This window comes from Petaurus breviceps, unplaced genomic scaffold (assembly GCF_028583685.1).
Source record: "Petaurus breviceps papuanus isolate PSGF00001 unplaced genomic scaffold, PetGlider_PUasm1.0 181, whole genome shotgun sequence".
NCBI classification, from domain to species: Eukaryota; Metazoa; Chordata; class Mammalia; order Diprotodontia; family Petauridae; genus Petaurus; species Petaurus breviceps.
In genome coordinates, this window is record NW_027185784.1 from 16,103,674 (window position 1) to 16,127,176 (window position 23,503).

General features: G+C 34.7%; 2 protein-coding genes across 5 annotated transcripts in view; one reads left to right on the plus strand and one right to left on the minus strand.

The window, feature by feature from the left end:
* CHCHD3 (coiled-coil-helix-coiled-coil-helix domain containing 3) overlaps window positions 1–23,503 on the minus strand; it is a 347,503-nt gene that overhangs the window by 249,026 nt on the left and 74,974 nt on the right. The window contains exon 3 of the mRNA XM_069087258.1: window positions 23,100–23,169. Coding sequence (XP_068943359.1) covers window positions 23,100–23,169 — 70 coding nt within the window. The remainder of the gene's footprint in view (window positions 1–23,099; window positions 23,170–23,503) is intronic.
* Window positions 15,444–23,503, plus strand: part of EXOC4 (exocyst complex component 4) — a 1,166,755-nt gene continuing 1,158,695 nt past the window's right edge. For all 4 annotated transcript variants that reach the window (XM_069087253.1, XM_069087255.1, XM_069087256.1 and 1 more), the window contains exon 1: window positions 15,444–15,447. The gene's annotated coding sequence lies outside the window, so the exon portion shown is untranslated. The remainder of the gene's footprint in view (window positions 15,448–23,503) is intronic.

Sequence of the window (23,503 nt, forward strand, 5' to 3'; positions counted from 1 at the left end):
GGAAGGAAGGAAGGAAGGAAGGAAGGAAGGAAGGAAGGAAGGAAGGAAAGAATCATATATTAAGTGCCTACTATGTGCAAGGCACTTAACGAATATCTCATTTTCATCTTTATGACAACCCTGGGAGGGGCTGCTATTACTAGTCCCATTTTACAGTTGAGGAATATAAGATGGAGAAAGGTTAAGTGATTTCCCCAGGGTCACACAATCAGTAGATATCTGAAGCTGAATTTGAACCAGGTCCTCCAGATTCCAGGCCCAGTGCTCTATCCACTGCATCACCAAGCTTTCTCTGAGTCAATCAGAAGGTGGTACTGTTCATGACGTCCAATTATCTTTGTAAGATTATACAAATGAATGCATCCTCTAAAGTAGTGAGCAGTCCTTGGCTGCCAACTAAATCCACTTAGCAAAGGAAGTCTAGTGTCTGCTGACTAAGGCACTTTCTTATAAACACTTTGGTTTCTTCTAGTCAATAGCAATTGACTTCTATATGAAATTATTGTTGTCTCTATATCCTTCCTTCTGTATTTTTTTCATCAACTTGTTTTACATAGGTCAGGATGAAATTGCTTTAATAGGAACCCTATCTTCTCATTTTTAATCTAACTAATTTTTATCATTGCTCTAAGAAGTCAGTAGTTTGACTGCACACAAATAGGTTATTCAAGGACGACACCCAAATAAGTAACAAGTCATGTCCCATTTACTGAAATAAAATGGAATTCATTTTTCAAATGTTATTTCATTCCCCACTCCCATGTCCAGGCCCTTCAGATTCTACCCCCAAATCAAGTATTTGTAATGTACAAGCATGAGATTTCTAGTTGGTTCATGAGCATTCCAGTTCTATGATTATTAATGATCCAAATTCTCCAGCATATTTCTTACTAAATGCAATTATTCTGTCTTTTGCATTAAAGTTAGAACTTGAGGATAAAATGTGAAATGGGATATCCTACCAATTTTTCTTGACAATAAAGTTGAAAAGATATGATAAAATGATAAAAAAAAAGATATGATAAAATGAGTAAGAAGGATAGAACTCATAACAGAGTTCAAGTCCAATTTCATATAGTAAATGAGGAAACTGAGGCCCACTGAGATGAATTAATTTGCTCAAGATAACTCCAATAAGGAAAAGAGGCAAAATTTGGGCTACTTTCCATGACATGGCCTGAAAATAATCTGGTTAGATAACATACCTCAATTCATATATTCTCTTGGTGTATGGTATTTTATCCTAACTTAATGAAAAATATCACAAACTCAAATTTTCTATTTAAAATGCATTTTGGTAATTTTTATCAGGTCCCACTTTTGAATTCATACTTATAGAGTTGACTCATTTATTGGCCTAACTTTATAACTGCAATATTACTGTGTCATTCAGCATATTCTTAAACCACTAAATTTCAATGTTTGTTATTTACATTTATATGCTTTACCTATATGTCTCAATGAATGTTTTTTTAAATTCTGCGTAAATTCACTAAAATTCATTTAGTTTATATTTTACACCAGTTTCTCTCAAGTCCAAACACCAGCTAAGTTAACATCTTTCAATTATTCCTAACTACAGAAGCTAGCGCAGTCTGACAAGAGTTTACTGGGTAACTGACATTGTTTTTAAAAGTAGTTCAAAATAAGAATTCTATAATACTTTATAGTTTACAAAACATTTTCAACACTCTGAGCTGACCTTCACAAAACTGAGAAGTAGGCAGTGTACATATGATTCCCATTCTGTAGATTAGGAAACTGAAGTTCAGAAAGGTTTAAAGTAACTAGTATACCAAGAGCTAAATAAATATGAAAGTTTTGCCAAAAGGGAAAAATCTTGGAGGATTCTGGGAAGATGGAGGTGGTCAGAAAATTCCAAGCTCTCTCGAGATCTTCCCCCACAAAAGAGCTTAAATAGCACCTTAGGGTGGACAAAGTGTGGGTGAAGATAAATAAGAACAGGGGCATAACTGAGGTCCTCCTGGGACAATTTGAGAATATCAGAAAGAAAAATCCAGGACAAGGTTTGGTCCCATGAAGAATAAACACCTCCAGGCTAGGTTCCTTTTAAACAGCAAGGAGCCAACCTCTTTAAACAACAAGTGGCAAGCCCTGGGGTTAGTAGGTTTGAGAGGATGCCTAGGTGCCAGTCACTAGAACTTTTACCCCAGGGATAGTGAGGGAAGTTGGGTGTTTGAGCCCCAGAAGGTCAGCTCTGCTGACCAGGAACCCCAGACCCAGCTGTGTTGAGAAGAGCAGCAGCAGTGATCAAGACAGTTGAGTGCAGAAGCAGTGGGGCACAAAGCCCCTGGCTGTGGGTACTTACAGGCAGCTAGAGTTTGGCTTTGGCTGAAGATCTTGGACAAGGAACACCTTTCCCCATACCCCAGGGATAGAAGTGACTACAAATAACTAAGCTATCCCCACAAAAAAAAAAAAAAAAGCAAAGGAAAAGGAAAGAAGGCTCCAACTATAGAAACCTATTTTGGGAATAGAGATGACCAGGGTTCATCTTCAGAGGAGGAAACTGAAGTAAAGAAACCCCCCAAAGAGTAATGTTAAATGGTTACCTGCCCAAAAAAGAATTTTTAGAAGATCTTAAAAAAGACTTTAAAAATCAAATGACAGAGATGGAGAAAAAACTAAAAAGGAAAATAAGAATAATCCAAGAAAAATAAGAAGGGTATAAAATGAAAGTCAACCAATTAGAAAAGGAGATACAGAATCTTAAGGAAGAAAATGAGACCTTGAAAATTAGAACTGGGCAAAGTGAGCCAGTGAAATTATAAGAGATCAGAAAATGATTAAACAAAATATGAATAATGAAAAAATAGAGAAAGATATGAATAATGAAAAAATAGAAGAGAAAGTGAAACATCTTATAAGAAAAACCAGATTTAGAGAACAGGTCAAGAAGACAAAATATAAAAATAAGTGGACTAACTGAAAGTTACAATCAAAGAAAGAATCTTGATACAATAATACAAGAAATAATTAAAGAATACTGTGCTGAAGCATTAGAACAAGAACAAGCAGAAACAGAAAAAAATCCATCCATCACCACTTAAAAGAGATCCTATGAGGAAAACTCATAGGAATATCATGGCCAAATTCTGAAATCACCAGCTCAACAAAAAATTATTAGAAGCATCTAGATTAAAACAATTTAAATATGATGGTGCCACAATTAGAATTACACAAGACCTAGCAGCAAAAACATTAAAAGACTGCAGGTCTTGGAACACAATATATCAAACAGCAAAAGAACTAGGGCTCTAGCCAAAAATATCATACTCTGCAAAGTTAACTATTATGTTGAACAAAAAAAAAAATGGACATTTGTTAAACTTTCAGATTTTCAAGGCTTCGTTAAAAAAAAAAACCTGAACTTATTAGACAATTCGACATACAAGAACCAATATAAATAATTGTACATAACAAAGACTGATTATATGGGATCCATAAGACAGATGGTTTAATTTTTTCATATGTAAAATATAAAATTTATGTCTAAGATTCTTAATAATAATTGGGTAGTTCGGGGAGGCTAGTTGGTGCAGTGAGTAAGAGTTCCAGCCCCGGAGTCAGGAGGACCCGGGATCGATCAGTTCCAGTTTCAGATACTTAACACCCACACCAAAAAACTGGCCATGTAACCATAGGCAAGTTACTTAACCCCAATTGATTAAAAAAAAAATCATCATCATCATAATTGTGTAGTTCATAAGAAAGATTGGGGAGAACCTGGGCATGGTATCAATTTTAAAAAGTAAAACCATTTAGGAATAGCTAAAAAGAGTAATTAAGAGGAACAAATGATACATAGGAATTACATGGAGGAGGAAGGTAGTCCTGGTAACCTACTTTCATTAAGAATAGGTGTAAGAGGAAACAATACATATATATTTATAAGTGTAGAAGTCTTCTAAATTCAGAAAAAATAAAATAGTAGAGGCATAGGGAAGGGGGAGAGGACAAGGGAGGGATCTTTAGAGTGGAAGGTGAGAGAACAGGTAAAGAGGGGTATTGAAGGGTGTTAAGATTTATAGGAATGGGAGGATAGGGGTAGGCAAGTCATAGGAGGGCAAGGTAATAGGCAAAAATAAAGTAGAGGAGGCAGGAGAGATAGGAAACAAGAGATGTGCATATACATAAAAACAAAGATCAGGACTAGAATAGGTTCGGGAATGTCTATATATGTATATATGTATGTGTGTATGTATATATCTATAGTTATGGAGAAATATATCTAAACCTTATTGTGGCCTTCTGCATGGGGTTGGAGGGAGGGGAAAAAAGAACGAAGTAAAAAAGTACACAGCAGAGAACAAAAGAAAACTCATAAGGAAGCAAAGAGAAGATGGACAATTCTTAACATAATGAGTATTTTTTTTATCATATATGCTTTCTTGAAATGAAAATTTATTGTTACATATCTTGAATCTTCTCATGTTCTGCTATGCACATGACATGCTTTTCTTTCTAACTTTGTAATTAAGTTCCAATATATAAGTCGATGATATGTTTTTGTTTCTTTTTTTTAATTCTCTATTTGTGTTCTGGCATTTGAGTCTAAAACAGAATTTTAGGGAAAAAATAAATAAATTGGGGCAGCTAGGAGGTCAAGTGGATAGAGTGTTGGCCTGGAGAGGGCTGGTGCCATATTCATTGGCCATATATCTACTGGAAGTAAACTCTTTAAAAAGGGGGGAAGGGGAGGAGGATTTTTCCCAAGTTTTTATTTAAAACCTAAAATTACAGATAGCAAAGACAAGATCAAAATGTATTACAGACACAATTATAGAAACTCCAAAAAAATTTTTAAGTTGGTCTTTTCTAATTCTAATGAAATTCAGGTTTTAAGGGAAAAGCAATGTTAAATAAAAAGGGAGTGTCAAAAAAATAACGGAAAAAAAGAGAACCATGATGGCTAAGACAATAAAATGGTAAAATAACAAGAAAGTAAATAAAAATATAAAGAATAGTGACAGGGTTGGAATGGGGCTTCACTTCTTGGCAACTTCTGATCAACTGCCTGCACCTAAGTAAAGCCAGATTAAGAAGAGAGAAGAGGTCTTAGATCAAGAGAAAGATGTGCCAAAGATGTGCCAAAGATGAAGAAAAAAGAGCAGGGCAACACCATGGCTCCTGCCTTTGCACAGCTGGCCAAGCACTCTGTCCTTCTCCATGACAAAGGTATTTTAAAAGGAAAAAGAGGCTAAGGCTAGTCTCTGAGCATCCTACCAGCTGCTGTATATAGTAGCATCCTGCTTTCCATTACCCCATTTGGGGTTCTCTTGGCAAAGATATTGGAGCAGTTTTGCCATTTCCTTCTCCAAATGAGAAAACTGAAGCAAACACAGTTAAGTGACTTGGGTAAGAAAGTAAGTGTCTGAGGTCGGATTTAAACTCAGGTCTTCCTCTACCCCAATGTGCTACCAAGTTGCCTGCCCCCTCTCAGAGCAAATGGTGTTTCTAATACAGATCTCTGCCTGTAGCACATTTCTTCCTTTCCTAATTATTTCAGCTTCTAAATTAACTGATTTTCTTTTTTTAATGCCTTCTAATTCATAAAATATTCTGTTTAATAGATATTTTACTAGTCTAGATAGGCTGTCAAAGTATCCCATAAACAATGGAACTATTGTATTAAAAATATAAGGCCAGATGCACACATCCTAGTCCTCCCCGGGCATATTAACTTGATGTTTTACAGGTAGAATCTCATTGAGTTCATCATTCATTTTATATAACCTTTCTAGGTTTATTCATCTACCCTCTCTGGTATACACAACATTGTTTAATATCTGTATGACTGAAAAGATAGCAGGGAGAAAATTAATCCTATTTCCTAATGGCCAACAGCATCATTGTTCTTTTTCTGGAAAGGAAATGAACACAAAATAAAACTTGATTCACCACCACAGCAGAACACTAAAATCATTGCCTTCATAATTGGCAACACAAAAGCACTTATACACTAAAAGACAATGAGTATCTCTGCCTTTCAAATAAAAAATTATTATATTCAGTGATCAAAGTTGTCAGGTAAGGAGATTCCCTGTCCCGCATTGCTGCCATTAGTGATATAGTAAATGACAGCTGCCATTATGAATCCAAATGTCATCACTGCTCTCAGACTCAGCATATTAAACTACCAATGGTTTTTTGGATTAAAATGCACACAGGACTTTCTTGTCATCTATGCTTGACAAAAATTCTAATTTTGGAGAAAACAACACTCAATTATATGTCATAGCAAAGCTACAGATATTTCAAACAGAACAGGAAATATACTTCACCACCATCATGACATCTCCTCCTTATACAAAAAATATGAATTAAATGCTATTAAATAATAAAATGACAATATATAAAAATTTGAAAAAAAATTAGATGACCACAATAATAAGAAATTTAATCTTTTCTTTTTGTATTCTCACCAGACCTGTATCAGTAAACTAGAATAAACATGTTATTAAAACAGAATCAATAGAAAGCTTTAAAATATACAGTACCACAAAAGGTCAAGCCCTGATATTGATTTTAATATAACATTTTTTGTGCAGTTTCCCAAAGGGTTCTTTTCTAATATTGTTCTTCATTTTTCTTTCACTTTGCTCCTTGACTGGTGAATGGGTTGTTCTTGTCTGCAAAGAGCTGTCTACAAAAAGAAGTTTGCTGAGTGTGTGTCATTCCTATGACATGCTGCTAGGAAATGGGAGTGGGGGGAAGGACATTTAGAGACAGTGAGACGATAGAAACACAGAGATGAAGAGGACCACATAATTCAACATCCAAAATTGAGTGCAACATATTTTAAATGGAGAGCAATCGATCTCTCAATAACCAGTGTAGTACAACATAATCTAGCACAATGTTTCTAAAATTGTGCTTCAAGGAACCTTGAAATATTTCGAGTCTGTTTATTTTTTAATGAGCCTTATGTTATCTGTAAATAAGGCATTAAAATAATAATTTTAGAAGATCTTAGAAGATATTGGCTCTGCCAAGGTTTTGTTTAAACCAAAGGATAGAAAAGTCTGAGATCCACCCAAGTCAGGAGAGATATGAATTCTAATACTGATTCTGACAATTACTATGTGAACCTGGGGAAGTGACTTGATCTGAGTCTCAGTTTCATCATCTGAAAATGGTGGTATGTACTTGCACTAGACAAGGTGGTTATCTCTCCCTCAGACAACAAGGTTTTCTGTTAAATACTTTGGAGGAGAGAGTAAGGCTGGTGACTGCACAGTTCTCCCTCACTTAAATCCAATTCACTTGTAAGGCATGGGATCACTTTCCTGATGCCATGATCCTCTTTAAGAATGAAAGACAAACAACAACCTGTGAATAATGGAAGCTGCCCCACTAGGGACCCAATTGGTCAGTTCCCTCCCTTCCTCCTCTCCCTTTATTCACATACGGTATCATATCATTCCATGTGGGTGTTCTGCACAAAGGAATGTAAATTTTAATCTCTGAAACCTTGCAAGATATCTTGGGTTTCACAGGCTAGATTTCTGTCTTAAGGACCATGCCTTAAACACAAATCACTCTGGCTCTCATTGATTAGTCAACAACAGGTTGCAGCCAAAGCCCCACTCGTTCCAATGGCTTAGAGTGTTTGGGTCCAATGTTTGGGTCCAATGGCTTAGAGTGAAAATTAAATTCAAAACGTAAACAAAAACTAAGCCTATTTAAAAAAATGTTTTATCAGTGTAATCTAGAATACAAATACATGACATGGTATACTTTTCACAGTCTAAAGATGTGTTTAACTAGATTAAAACCTAAACCACCTCTGAAATATTGCTAGTAGAGACTGGACTCTATCGTAATGATCCTCAAATAGTCATCTTGATCATTCTGATGTAAGTATAGCTAAAATAACAGCTCCTATGGATATGACGTCAAAAAAAAGATTTTTTTTAAAATAAAGGTTGAGGCCAAGAATTCACTATCCCTGAAAATTTAATCAAGTCACTAAATCCAAACATGAAGAAGATTAAGTTCAGTGATAAAGGAATAGCTTAAGAAAAGGCATAATCCTTCTTTTATAAGGAAAATGAATGCAAACTTTAGTTTTGTCACTTCTCCCATTCCTATATATTGGATGCATTCTACTTTCCTATTCTCCCTACCCACAATAACAACACAGCTCTTGCTCTGACCTATAGTGTCCTAACTAGTGAATTGCACATGACTCCTAACATCTAGCCAAAACAACCATGTTTCACAGTCCAAGAATGCCCCTTCAGTGACCACCACTCTCCTATCTATATTTTTTTCTCCCTATTAGAATTCTAAGCTCCTAGAAGGTAGAGACCAACTCACTTTTGTATTTATAGTCCTAGAATTTATATTAACTCTTTAATTGACTTTTTTCATTCATTCATCAGTAGCTTAGTTCTTTTGTTCTTTCCCTTTTTTGTACAACAAACATCATCCATTTTCTCCAAAGTTCTAGGAATGGGTTTTTTACAAATCTAGGTTGCTATGGAGACATTCTAAAGCACTTGCAAAAAACATTTCTGTGCCTGCTTCATAATAAATAATATCAATCAGATATGATAGGTAGCGATGCTTGTTCTTTTTTGTTTTTAATTTCCTGAAAATTGTATGGTAAATTTGACACAAGTATTTATAAAGTAAAAAGTTCCTTTAAGGTTACAGTCAATTTAAATGCATATTAATTTTCAGTTTCTATATTGTTTTACATCATTTTGATAGACTGGTTTTAAATGCATACTTATGGGGTTTTTTAAAGCTCTTTATCTGTGGAGGCTATTTAGAACTAATGACCTTTTAAGAGCTCCATGAAAAATGTAAAATTAAATAATGCAAAATATTTTAAAATCCATCTTTAATAAATTAAACCAATATAAATGAGGAGAAGGCAGAGATAAATGGGTAGGCAATACAACAGCTATACATATGTAAGTGCACAGGAACATTACTGGGGCTATTGCTGCAAAAATTATTTACCTATAGTAACATTTCCTGCATTATAGTACAATTTACATAATTCTAATCTATGTCCAAAAATGGCAATAATGACAAATGATTTTCTGCTATCTTTTGTCTTTTACCACCTATATATTCAGGAAAGCAGAATTCTAGTGCAAGCCCTGGATCTAATTCATACTAACAACAAGGAACTGGAAAAAAAAATAAAATTAATGCAATTAAATCCTTCACCTAAGTTTCAAAATTTAAACTTTTATATGACACATTCATATTGTTAAAGAACCTTTTTTTTAACTACTAGTGAAGAGCCAACCACACCGTATCAAAAGGTACAGCTGCAAAGCATTTCCAACTAAAGAGGCATGCCTGAAGGAGCTAAAAAACTTCAGTGCAAGGAAGCAAATGTTAAAGTGCTTAACTAATAAATTGTTCCCTTATCATTTACACATATTTCAATGGAAGATTCCAATATTCTAACTCCAAAGGTAAAATGTCGACAGCTAAATTTTTAAATTGATTTTTTAAAACAGTTTATAGACAAAATGTGACGACTTACAGAAATATATTCACCACGATTAAAAGGCAAATAAATAGTACCACCAACAACCAAATGTACATAAGAATAAGTAATATAAGAATAGGATTAAGCACCCAGAATTCTAAAACTATCCAAGAGCAGGTGACAGAGAATCATCTAAAGCCTTCAAACTTAATCCTTTCTCTCCTTATTTCTGATGCTAATTTTACTGTTTTCTGGTGTAATATGCTAGGTTTCTAATATATTTTTCTGCCTAATAAAGAGAATCTCTAATGTTGGGCCACTGAGCAATACAAAATTCTCAAAAAAAAAAAAAATCCCTCAACAAAGGACCTAAATCTCATGAAGCAGAAGCAGACATTTGTGTCTAAAGTTCATATTTATTGTTGATAATCAAGAGAAATATTCCCAGCTTCACCAACCGTGTATTAGTGGTCCTATCATCGCAGGCCCTCTAGCATTGATCAAACCCATCTTTTGTCAAATTTGCCAATTTGCAGGGTGTGAGATGTGAGATTAGTTTTGGTTGCATTCCTTTCCTTTTTAGTGGTTAACATGTATTTGCAATTCTTTTTGAAACTATTTCTTCATGTCCTTTGACCATTTATCTTTTGGAGAACAGTTCTTGATATTATTTATTTGTGTTAGTTCTCTATATATTTTGGATATCATATCCTTTTAAGAGATATTTCATACAATTTTTTCGTAATCAACAATTTCTTTTCTTATGCTAATTGCATTGATTTTGGTGCAAAAAAAATTACCGTTTCAAGTAAAAAACATAATTTTTAAATTCTGTCACTATGTTTATTCTTTGTTTAAGCACTGAGCCCATAGACATAACTATGAAACATAAGTGATGTTTCTATCTTCAATTTTTTAAAAATGTGTGACTTTTAATATTCAAGTCACCTATTCATTTTGAGGTTATTATGATAAATTGTGTCAGATGATAGTCCTAATTACTGGGCAAATGCTTTCCAGTTTTCCCAAAATTGGAAAGTTTTCATGTCACACAGGAAGATCTTCTCAAGAAATTTATGTTCTCAGGTTTACTGAACACTGAGTTATACTGAATTCAACTTTTCTGATTCTTTACTATCTATCTCTGGTTCCACTAATTTACATTATTATATTTTAACCAATACCAAATATTTTTTGCTACTTTACCATTTATTACTGCTTTGCAGTATAAATTGGGGTATCAAATGCTAATCTCCCTTCATTCCTTTTAATTTTACTATTTCCCTTGAAATTATTTCTCCAAATTTTGTTGCCATTTTGTCTACTTCTATAAAGTATTTCTCCTTAATAGTTTGGCTGGAATAGCCCTACATCTCTAAATTAATTTGGGGAGTATTATCATTTTTATTATATTGGAATTACCCGAGCATATAACTGTATTTACACAAGTTTTTAATGTGTCAAGGTAGCAATTGTGTCAGGCATTTTACCACTACTTTTAATGGAACATCTATCATTTATTCCTGGATTTTGTTGCTTCTATACAGAAATACTGTTGCTTTTGTGTAGCTAAGATAAGAAGGGAAACTGTTAATGATAAAAAAAAAAATCTCTGCATAAAATATCCCCTATAAAGGTCGGATATTCATGATATCTTTGCAAACTAGCACAAATATATAAGTTCCGGAGTCATTCCCCAGTGAATAAGTGGTTAAAGCATATGAACCAATAGCTTCAAAAGAACAACAAGCTATTAACAATTATTCTAAATCACTAAAATGAAATGCAAACCATAACAACTGAAGTTTCCCCTCACTCCCAACAAACTTGAAGAGATTTCAAAAACTGGTAGCAGTCAATATTAGGGGAGTTGAGCGAAGAAAAGCACACTGATACACTGTTGGTAGGGCTAATCTTTGGAAGAGCCATTCTGAAAAGCAATTTGAAGATATGCTAGAAAAGTGACTAAAATATCAATATCTTTTGATCCAGGGAGTCCCCCAGTGCTAAGCATCACCCCAGGAATATCAGAGAGAAAAGTTGCAGGGACACTAAAATATTCATAGCAGCATTTTTTGTGGCATCAAAAAGCTAGAAATAAAGTATATATTAGATGGCAAACAGCTAAAAAATGACATATGAATGTAATAGAATACTACTGCAGCCTAAGAAATAACCAATATGAAGAATTCAGAGAAATATAAGAAGACAAAATGATGGAGAATGAAGGAAGTAAAACCAGGAAAATTATATAAATAACTACAGCAATACAAAAGGAAAGAACACAACTAACCTGAATGCTGTCACTAAATGACCAGACTACTTCTCTGCACAGATGGGAGATTATGGACATAAAGCACTGTACATATTGTCAGACTGCTGATGTGTTGATTCGTTTTCCTGAACAATTCTCCCCCTGCCCTTTCCATCTTTCTTAAATGAGATGGTTTATCAGGAAGGTAATAAGTATTTATTAAATGCCTACTACATACCAGGCACTGTGCAAAGAATTTTGCAAACATTATCTCATTTGATCCTCTCAATAACACTATCTGGTAGATACTTTATCCCCATTTTACAGCTGAGGAAACTGAAGCAGACAGCAGTTTTGTAATCTGTCCAGAACTCAGATCTTCTTGACCCCACAGCCAAAGGTTTCTCTACTGCAACGCCTAGCCCAGGAGAGGGAAGGCACTGCAATGTTAAAAACAGCAACAACTAGTTTTCATTGTTGTTGGATAAATGTCACCAAGTACGCTAGGAAAGTCTGCAATATTATCACAAGAGCAAATTCTAACTGCCATCATCATAAGAGGCACATGAAGTTCTTAATATAAATCCTGGCTCAAAGTAGAAAGAGAATGCCAACTTCACACACTGATCCCCAAAGTTCTTTATGAACAAAATAAGGGAAACTACATCAAATACTGCAGCTTCACATATGTACACATCACTTTCAAGTCATTTCATTTACTAAAGCTTTAAAGTTTCAAAGAGCCAGAAATATTTCCCTCTATTTACCAAATTTCTAAGTTTAAAAAAAATGGATAGATAGATAAAGAAAGCACTTACTTATATAATGTTTCCTCTTAACTCCTTTAAGAAGTCTACTCACTACCAAAGACTATTAAACCTGTCACAGGATTGCATAAGTTTCTGAAAAGCAATGAAATATCCCAGAGCAAACCCATACCCAAGCTCTTCTTCTACTAGTCAAGTCAAAGGAGTTGGTTCCTAACTCCACCATTCTAATTAAACTTCTCTCTCCTGGGTTACGAGTCTTCACAACTAAATTCAAAGAATTTTGTTTTGTTTTGGGGGGGTTTTCTCAATCCTCATATTGCCTGAATTATAAGCAGCTTTTGCCCTATCCTACTACCCTAAAGCTCTCTCCACATTTGGCTTTTGTGATATTGATCTTTCCTGTTTTTCCTCCTTCCTCTGATTCTTTTCAGTATCATTTGTCTGTTCCTCATCCATCTTCTGCCTTCTAAATATCAGTGTCGCTGAACCCTCTTCTCAAGTGGTGACCTCCCCTAGGTCCAATGATCCTCTCTACATATTTAAACGAAACATATAAAGCCAAGTCTAAGTTCTTCCCTAAATCTCAGTCCAAATGGCGAATTACCTGCCAGACCTCTCGACCTGCAAGCCCAGAGCTCTATCCACAATGCCACCTAAGAGCAAGAACACAGTCAAGTGTGCTAGCCAACAAACACTTTTTAATTATGCACTTAGTATGTACTGGGCACTGTGCTAGTACATTAAGAAAGCCTAGTACTATATTTAATGAAGTTCAGCCCCAGCATGCACTAGAGTACTATCCTTAACCAAGATCCAGGGAAAATGGATAAGATCCAGAGAAAGGTATAACTGTCATTTTCCACAGAGAGTGGAAAGTATGTCTACCTTCATAAACTCACAAAGAACTTCCCTACCTGATTCTACTTAACACACTGCTTCCTGGATCCCAAGTTTGGAGAAGCAACAGGAAGGTAATAAAGTGACTTCAAGCCAGAAGAGGGCTTAGAGAGTCAGTGTCCTCTTGGTTAAGAAGAAGTAAGTCTGTTACTTGGCTGGCTAAAGATTTGTTGCCAGTGTCCAAATTTGTTGTCAACTGTCTACAGCAAGTACACAAGTTTGCCTCAATATCCTCTTGTATACATTTCTGATAATAATACTCAAAGATGAATCACAAAGTGTAATATTTTACTTTACAAATACTAGCACCAAATAGATTATTCTAGAAAATGGAAGAAAATGTCATAACATGAACTACCATAAAATCATAGATGATTAACAAGAAATAAGAAATTGGTTACAATATGACATCCTAAAATTGAATGAAATCATTTCAAACATTCTATATCATAGAAATGCCCAGTAATTACTGTCAGAAGAGATATAATTAAACAAGAGTACACATCACTGCAACTATTACAACAAATAAAAAAAAGTTACAGTTCATTAGGGTATGTTTCATTGGGTCTTTTCAGTTTCTGGCATTCATGTTTTGTAAAGATAACTTCTTAAAGAGGAGGGATTCTTCTAGCTTCCTGAAAAACGCACAGAAACAAAGATAAGTCCAAAATGGGTGAATTTTTTTTAAACAATAGTGCAGTTTCCAAAAAGTCTATAATTCTAAAAAATATCAAAAGAGTATACATAATAGACAAACTAAATAATCACTAATAATGTTGGCTATTCTTTCTATCAAAAAATGCAAATATTCCACCTGAACTCAAAGAGGAAAAAAAGCAGCAATGTAGTAAAACATAATATAGTTCCATGTTTTCAGCATGCTTATGAAGAAATTAGTGAATGATGACAAAGTCATCTTCCTATTATATATGCAACTAGGGTCAATGTCTACTTTTAAGCTCAATAAAAGAATATTCTTAATCCAGAAAAGAACATCATGAAACAATGGGCATGAAAAAGAATAGAAAAGTAGGCTAGCAAGACAATTTTAAAGGAAATTATATTTTTGCATAACAGGATGGCTTAAGAGTTTTTAAATATAGGAAGTATTATTACAGAGAGAATGGGGAAAGCTACACTTCACCACAATTGAACAATGAAAAATGTGTTTAAACACATTGTGTCAAGCACAAGAGGTTTTGGATAAGAATTAGAAATAGTTTTCTTGTTATAAGAGCACCCAGAATATAGTAAGTATTTAATAAATGCTTACTGAATGATCCAACTATTAAAAAGAATTACGATTGGCATTTTGGTATATTTTTCTTTGGCGTCTTTAGAAAATAAAATAGAAAAGCATCCTGCCACTCTTACTAAGCACTGCCTTGAAACAAAGCTGAAAACTAGAGATGCTATACCACAGACTCTTATAGTTGAAAGGCACCCCACAAGTCATCCGATTGAACCCCTATGCAAATCATAAATCCATTGTCATTCAAGGTCATTTCCAACCCTAGAATGTTAAGATGACGGTTAATAATGAATATGACGATCAACAATTCTCCTTTCCTGTATTTTTTTTAAATTCATAAATGCTAGGTAGGCTGGTGTTTTTCAATGGCAGTATATAAATACACAGTAACCATTTTCATTAGATCAATGACTGGAAATAGTATTCAAATACTATTCTAAATTAAAATACTTATAAGATAAGTATCTATGGTTTCTTCAGTAATCACTGAACTGGGTTTTTTTTTTTTTAAGGCAAGATTCTATTCTTTTCTCCTTTCATTCCTAATTTTCCGTTTAATAAAGAATAATTCTTCCATAGAAGTCCTATTTCTAAGATTTACCTGTTTTATCATGATACATGATAGCCAACAAGTACCAAACACACTCTCTTGAGGCAGTCAACCATAAACAGATCATTTCCTTTTTTCTTTCTTTCATCCACAGCAGAAATCATATCACAATAAAACTGCCATACATAATTTTGGCAGAAAATAATTGGCTAAGTTACTGAAACTTCTCAAAGGTTGTACATGGGGCTGTTCTTTAGGGAACCCAAAAAGTATATGTTTAAAGTTAAAGGGCAAAAAAAGTATTCTCACCTCTAGTCTATTTTTAGAGAGAGATAAGAAATCTTGGTGTACAACTATACTGGTTGCAGCATCTTATGCTTATTCTCTTTTCTCTTAAGATCTTCAAAAAGGTTATTAAAAGTGTAACAATTTTACTTGTCTTTATAAGATAAGAGGTGAAATTCAAATGTCAAAGGCTAGAGGTCTAAAGTATTCACATTTTTCTTGCTGTCACAACTTGGTTTTGGTAAGGAAGGAGCAGGTGAAAAGTAAGCTGAGTTTTTATATTCTCTGCTTACACTGAAATCTATTAGTTCTGACTAAACTGGCCTTCAACAATTTCAATGTGATATCATCAATGACTTACAATTCAAGATACACACTAAATCACAAGCACAGGAAGAATACAGACATTTGTTTGAAAATTCACTATTGAAAGCAGAGACTCCTGTTATCAGACTTTGAAATGAGAAAAATATAGAATGCAAAGTAAGGTCTATGACCTTCCTTACTATATGTATTAACATTTTTGCATACTAAGATATTATTAAGATTTTGTAGTGTCATAAATTTACTGTTCAATAATAGCCAAATGAACCAGGTCTAAGATAAAATGTGCTAAGAATTTAGTAACTAAAATCTTAAAACATGCAGTAGCAACTGTTAGATCCTAAAGTATAATTTCCATTAGCTGAATAACTGCTGTGGCACCAAAAAATAGCATCCAACCTCAGAAATATCAAATAAGCATTAATGATAGAATATTAAATGGATGGAGCTCAATAGTTGAAATGAAGATAACTTATGAAATTCTTGCAATTTTACTGGCTTTTGAAAATTAGTAATATTACTATATTTCTATATATTTGAATGAATATATGTGTAAATATGTTTCTATGACTATTTTTGTTTGTTTTACAATTATAGTTGTGGTTGGAATTTCTTGATAGGATGATGGGTAGTGTGCCCACAAACTCTTGGAAATTCCCATAAGACAGAAGAATCCTCAAATATTCCAGTAAGAAACTACAGTAAGTTAATTCTTCCACCCAAAAGTCCACAAATAATAGCAAAGGGAGGCACTAGCAAAGCCAGCACCAGAACAGTGTACTTTCTCAGGACAACCAGAGAGAAGACTATATGTACACCCTCCAAAGTTCTTTATCCGGGGGCGGCAAGGGGGGGGGGGGGGGGGGGGGGGGGGGGAGAGGAGGTGGAGAGTAATGCAATGCTCTGAGAAAGCCTCAGGTTTGGTAAAAAGCCCCAAAGTGATCAAAAAGGCCCAAGGAGGAGCCTTTGGAAGCCCCAAGGAACAGCAGTGGCCAATAACCAGTATAGTGACACACAACTCAAGTGGGACAACACAATCCCAAGAACTCTCAGCTCCCTAACATAATGCAAAAAGGCCACAAAGGCTCAGTGATGTTAACCTCAAAAGATACAATGGGTCCAAACCCAGGAGGTGGAAATAATAATAATAACGACAATAATAAATGGAAATCAGAGGAAGAAGCCAGGGAACTCAAGTCAAGATTAAGCATGAAGCACCACAAACCCATCCAAAAGCACAGCAAAAGGCAGTGACTGGACCTGGCAAAAAGTGCCAACTCGGGAACCAAAGTTAGAGAGTCGAAAATTTGAGGAAGTCTCAAAATCCTCCTAACTAGATACTTCACAAAGTCATGTTACCCAACCTCAGTGGACTCTCACTGCAACAAGGTGGTCTTTTTATTCCTCCAACTGATTTCCTACATCAGCTTGCACAAGCTGTTCCAAACCTTTTCTTCCCTCTTCAAGCTTCCCACAGCTCCCTCATTCTTTTTTCCCTCAGCTAAGGAACTCACATACTATTTTAAAATGTGTCCTCCTATAAGACTCCCTTTTCCTAGATTCTCTTCATCTCAAAACCTCTTGAGATTCTTTCCTATAGTACCTAGCAAGTACTCCTTTTCACAATCAGACACAGACATGTAGACACATACATACACACACACACACACACACACACACACACGCACACACATGCAGTCTTTAATAAAGAACTGCCTTCAAAAATGTCCAATTCTCCCCTATCCTTAAAAACCATCCCTAGAACCTATACTCCCTCAAGGTCCAGTTTATAACTAGGCTGCTATCCCCGATTCACATAAGATATGAAACTGGCTATAACTGTATTCATCTAATAACTGTATAACTGGTTATTCAGTATAACTGTATTCATCTAATCTGCCCTTTATCAAAGCAGAGCAAATGGAAACTGGATAATGAAATAAACAAAAAACCAAACAGTATATAAGGAAATTTATTCCAGTTAAAGGATGGAGACTGGAGTAGAGAAAGGAGGGAAAGAGTCTATCTTATTGGGAAATAAAAAGAAAGCACAACAGTCCTATATGAAATACAATACACCAACTAAATATGCTATTCTAACAAAAAGTCATGATTAGAACTAAATTAAATTAAAATAGTAATAAAATTTCAAAAACAAGAAATATCATATTGGTTTGCTTTACTTCTTAATCAAGGAGGTCTTTTTAAAATATTTAAACTCTGCTATCTAATTATATACTCCATCAAACTAATCCAATTAAATAATTATATAGCATTATGTGGGAAACAACTGAAATATATGCAGATAAATTTAGTAGTACTAATTACATTCCAATTTAAGAAATTTGGTGCCATGAGCCTTCCTTATATACTCTAAAGAGAATGGGAGGGCATTACTTTAATATTCATAAATGCTATAATAAGAGTTGCTAGAGAGATATGATCTAGTTTAATGTCCTCATCATTTTAAAAATAAGAAAACTAAGGGCCAGAAAATATAAGAACTTTGCCCCAAGTCTCAAGGAAGTTAATGGCAGAACCCAAATTATGTTTCCTCTCAGTCCTCAGTTCCTGAAGTATAATATTTAACTAATTATCTTGGATACTTAAGTATAAACCAGTCCTATACATGGACGTTATTGAAAAAAAACTTAAAACATTCAATAACAGACTATCCAAATAGAAACTCAACTTCCATTAATTTCAACCATCCAGTAATAGATTATAAGTCAAAAAGCCTTGTGAGAGACATACAGCTCTAAAAAATTCTGGGCATTTTATGTCATATAAAAGCTGGAGCCATCATCAACTTCTTACCCAGATAACTGCATAAATAAGACAGCTGATCAGAAGCAGCAACATAGGGATAGTACTGATAAATGAAAACTAAAGAGCAAACATGAGAGACTGAAATAACTAATATTAAGTGAAGTAACAGTGAAGACTAGGCTATATCAGGGCGGCCAGGTAGCACAGCGAGTAAGAGCACCGGCTCCACTGTCGGGATGACCTGGGGTTCAAATCCGGGCTCAGACACTTAGCACCCACCCAGAAATAACTGGCCATGTAACCTTGAGCAAGTTACTTAATCCCGATTGCTTAAAAAAAAAAAAATAGGCTATATCAACTCCAAGCAGACCCAAGATTCCTCAAGAGCTTTAGTATATAATTGTATTATATACCAAAGAGCAATAATAACACAGTAAATGTTCAAAATAGCAACACTGTCTCATCAGGAAAAGACTGATTTATGATCACTTTTTATTGGCATTAATAATAATTATAACAGCTAGAATTTATATGGTGCTGTAAGTGCTCTACAAATATGCCATTTTTATTCTTAAAATAAACTTGTTAAGTAAGTGCTATTATCATTTCTATTTTGCTGGTAAAGAAATTAGAATTAGATCAAAATTAAGAAATTTGGCTAGGTGGCGCAGTGAATAGAGCACCAGCCCTGGAGTCAGGAGGACCTGGGGTCAGATCCAGGAGCCCCAGACACTTAACACAAAAACTAGTCATGTGACCTTGGGCAAAGTCACTTAACCCCAATTTCCCTCCAAAAAAGAGAAATTTGCCCAAGGTCACACACCTAGTAAGTGACAGAGGCAGGATTTGAACTCAGGTCTTCCAGATTCCAAGCCCTGAAGTCTATCCACTGCAACACCTAGCTACCACTAGAAGATATCACAGATATTAGTGCTCATTTTAATACTCAACTGTTTAAAAAGATTGGAAAATGGTTAAACTAATTGTGGCAGGTGAATATTACTGAATATAATGAAGGTAACTGAATATTACTGTGTTTTAAGAAACCACAAATATGAAGCCACATAAACTATTACAGTGAAATAAGAGAACCCAAAAAACAAAATACACAGTGACTACAAAAACGTAAACTGAAAAGAGAATTTTACAAATTAAAATAATGCTTCACTAGTATAATGACTAAACTTGGCCTGAAAGAAGTGATATGAGAACACAGATCCCTTCTTCATAGCAATGGGGGGGGGATAAGGACTTACAATAAAGCCTGCTCTGTGCCAATTACTTTGCTAAGAACTTCTTGTAAACATTATTTCATTTCATCCTCACAATAACTCTGCTGGGGAGGTGTTATTATTCCCTTTTTAAGCTGGGGAAACTGAGATAAGCAGAGGTTAAGTGACTTCCTCAGGGTCTCATAGCTACTAAGTGTCTGAGGCTACATTAGAAACTCAGGTCTTCGGACTTTAGGCCAAGCATTCTCTCCATAATACCACCAGGTAGCTAATTGCCTTTCAAAAGGTACAACAGATGCAGAATACTATATATGACATCAGACTTGATTGATATGTTGATTAGTTCGGTTGAACTATTTTTCCTATTTATTTTTTTGTTCTAAGGTGTAACTAATTTATTTTTACTCCTAAAAATAACTAAAATTTTAAAAGTTTTGACACTTGGGGGAGTAAATCAATTATATTGAGAGACAGGTACACTAATAATGCCAAATAAATATCTTGCTGCATATTAATTAGCACTTTACTCAACAGTCACTATTCATATCTATATTACATCATAACAAAAATATTATTTAACTATTATTATTGGACATTTTTTAAAAGCTTGGTTAATAGTTCATTTACACAAAGGAACTAGTGTTGCTAAGTATGAACACATCACCTCTGACTCATAGCCAATAACATGAAACTATACATTTATATTATAAATGCATTAACCAAATTTTAAAATTGTCTCCATAATCCACTGAAGTTTTATTTTGTATTTAACCATCCAAACATAAATCACTTGACCTGAAGGCTGACAGCTGATCCTTATCTAAATGGGCTTGCCACATTTTCTCTGCTCCCTTAAAGAAAAAGTTCACCAAAAGTTTATCAAATCATTAATAAATGATATAAGTAAATTAGTAATTCATTTTAGAGGAACACACACACATTGTTTTCCTCATATTAACTTGATGACATAGACAATGCAAGCAAACACTAATATTGCTATCTGACAAATGAGGGAAATTAACCTCAGAAAGTTTAAGAGGCCTGGCCCACAATCAACCAGATGAGGAGTAGTGTAATTGGAAACTTCACCCTAGGTCCTCTGATTTTGAAGTCCAATATTCTTTTCACCACTCCATGCTGCCTTTATGACAGAAACAAAACTATAGATCTTGCTTTATTAAACAATTTGCTACCTTGCACTGTGTTATAAATAACTACTAAGGATTACTTCCATATATTAGAATGAGTAATAACTTATAACCCAGGTAATAATAGGAAGGCACTTGAAGGTCCTATTGTATTTTCCCAAACAAAGAATGATTCACATGCATTCATCACCACAGAGTGTACAAGTGGAATAAACCAGAAGTCAACCAGTTCAAATTAGACCTAAGGGAGAGTTTCCTACAGAGAGTTATCCCTAAAAGACTTCAAGTGAGCCAGAAACAACCTTACCATAAAAAAAAAGCCCAAGCAACTTTGGCTTGGTTTTAATCGTTGTGCCTCCTTTCCTTATCTTATCAAGCCTAAATTCACTACCTTACCAGTCTACCTCTTTTTTTGTCTTAGCACCTCTAGATGCCAGTTTCTACTCTCCAGGACCAAGCATAACAATGGTAAAAGCAATGGATGTGAGTCTGAGGACCTGTCATCCCTATCGCTTACTATGGCATCTTGCTCAAGCTGTTTCCTTTCTCAGGAATTCAATTTTCTCAACTCTAAAATGAGACTGGACTAGATAAGCCTCAAAAGTTCATTCTAAATCTGTGATTCTAAGATCTCAAATTGACCTCAAACCAGTAGTGACTTCTCCCTGGGTCTGGCCATTCCCACATTTGCAAATCCACCAACTAAACTATTGCCTAGCCCATAGTCCTCTATCTTGCCCACCTGAATAAAAAGAGAGATATTAGTCAAGATGTTGGCTAATATCAATCCAGGTAAACTTTATCTATTGCATTCCCCTGATCAAGGAAACCTATAAAAAAAAAAGGAAAGAATAAAAGAAATGGTATAGTGTTATAGTGCTTTATTCTAGATGAAGACATGCTGACTTTCTCTGATCACAACTTCCTTTTCTACATTTTTCACCAACCATGGTTTTAATAATAATACATTTTAGGATACTTTCAGGAACAAAAATTGAGTTCATTGCCATAGAGTTTACAGATTCCAGTCTCTTTTCTTTGTCTGAAAACCCCTTCTAATGCTGAAATGTGGCTCCTGTTCTACACAATCTTTTGGACTACTGACAGTGGCTAAGGCATTATATGCCATGTTCTAGTTTTTTTAATCCTTACCATAATTTATCTTGACAAATAATCAACTACAACTAATGCTCTTTTATCATCTACTTAGTTGCCTCTGGTATCATCTCCATTATCATTAACTCTATTTCAAGTCTCTATAACTTTCCTATTAAGAATTTTTTTGAGGGAGTAGCAGGGGATCCATTCCTATAATTGTCACTAGTAGGGAACTTCTGCCCAGGAAATTCTTTCTCCCTCAGGAGTTCAACAGTTTCTCTATAACTTGTAGTCTTAAGAGAGTTTACAGGGGCACAAGTTTTAAATGGCTTAACCAGGGTTATGTGTCAGAGTATACGTCAGCATGTGTCAGAGGTAGGGCTTGAAGCCAACTCAAAGGCCAAATCCTAACCCACTACACTGTGCCATCTACTAAGTAAGTATACTTCATTACCTTCTAATTTTGCAAATATCAGAAATTTACCTAGAGTATATTTAGGTAACACTGCATTACCCAGAATATCTGACTAACCAAAACATTACTTTCCACTATCATATCAAGCAAAAGTTTGCTACTTACACTCTGCTGTTAAGACAAATAAGCTTGGGAAATATTAGGTAGCAGGACTAGTAGCCCAGTTACATAACAGCTCAAAACAACCCATAAGTAGTATCATTTTAAATTTGAAAAAATAAACTCAAAGAGGGTAACTGACTTACCCACAGTCTCACAGCTAATAAATAGCGAGCTAAAGATTAAAACTCAAGATTTCCATTTCAATTGCAATACCCTTTTTCACTCTGCCATGTTTCCTCTCCCAGAAGGATTACAGGATCATATAAGAAAACTTAGGAATCTCCAAGGTCATATAGTTCCACCTGCTCATTTTGCAGATGAAGAAACTAAATTAATGAATTAATTTCCAGTGAAATTAATTCAGAATACACAAAAACAGGAAGACTCCCTAGTAAATCTGCCAACAGAAATACTAAATAGATAGGCTATGCCATTAGAATATCTTGCATATACCATAAAACAAACCTTTTCAGATTTTCAGACTCTTTCATGGCCAATTCTTCAGTTACTCTTCTTCTTATTTCTTCTTCATTAGCTAGAATTAAGAAAAAATTAATACATAAGCAATTAAAGATACCATTAGAAAACAACGTTGTCAAATACTACTAAGTAAAAGTCTTTCTGTCCTAGGAATTAGGAAATCATAATACTACAAAAGCAATGTAATCAAGACTTCCCTAAAGGCTCTAGGAGAGTTTTATCATCAGTCTACAAAAAAAATGGATTCTACAAGCAATTTTAAGGTGTCTTAACAGTCTCAAGAAACCATTTACCACTAGAAGGACTGGAGCCATTACATCAAGTTACTGCGCACATAATCTGGAACTCTTAAAATTGTCTTGGAAGTACAGAGACAGGGAATAATCAAC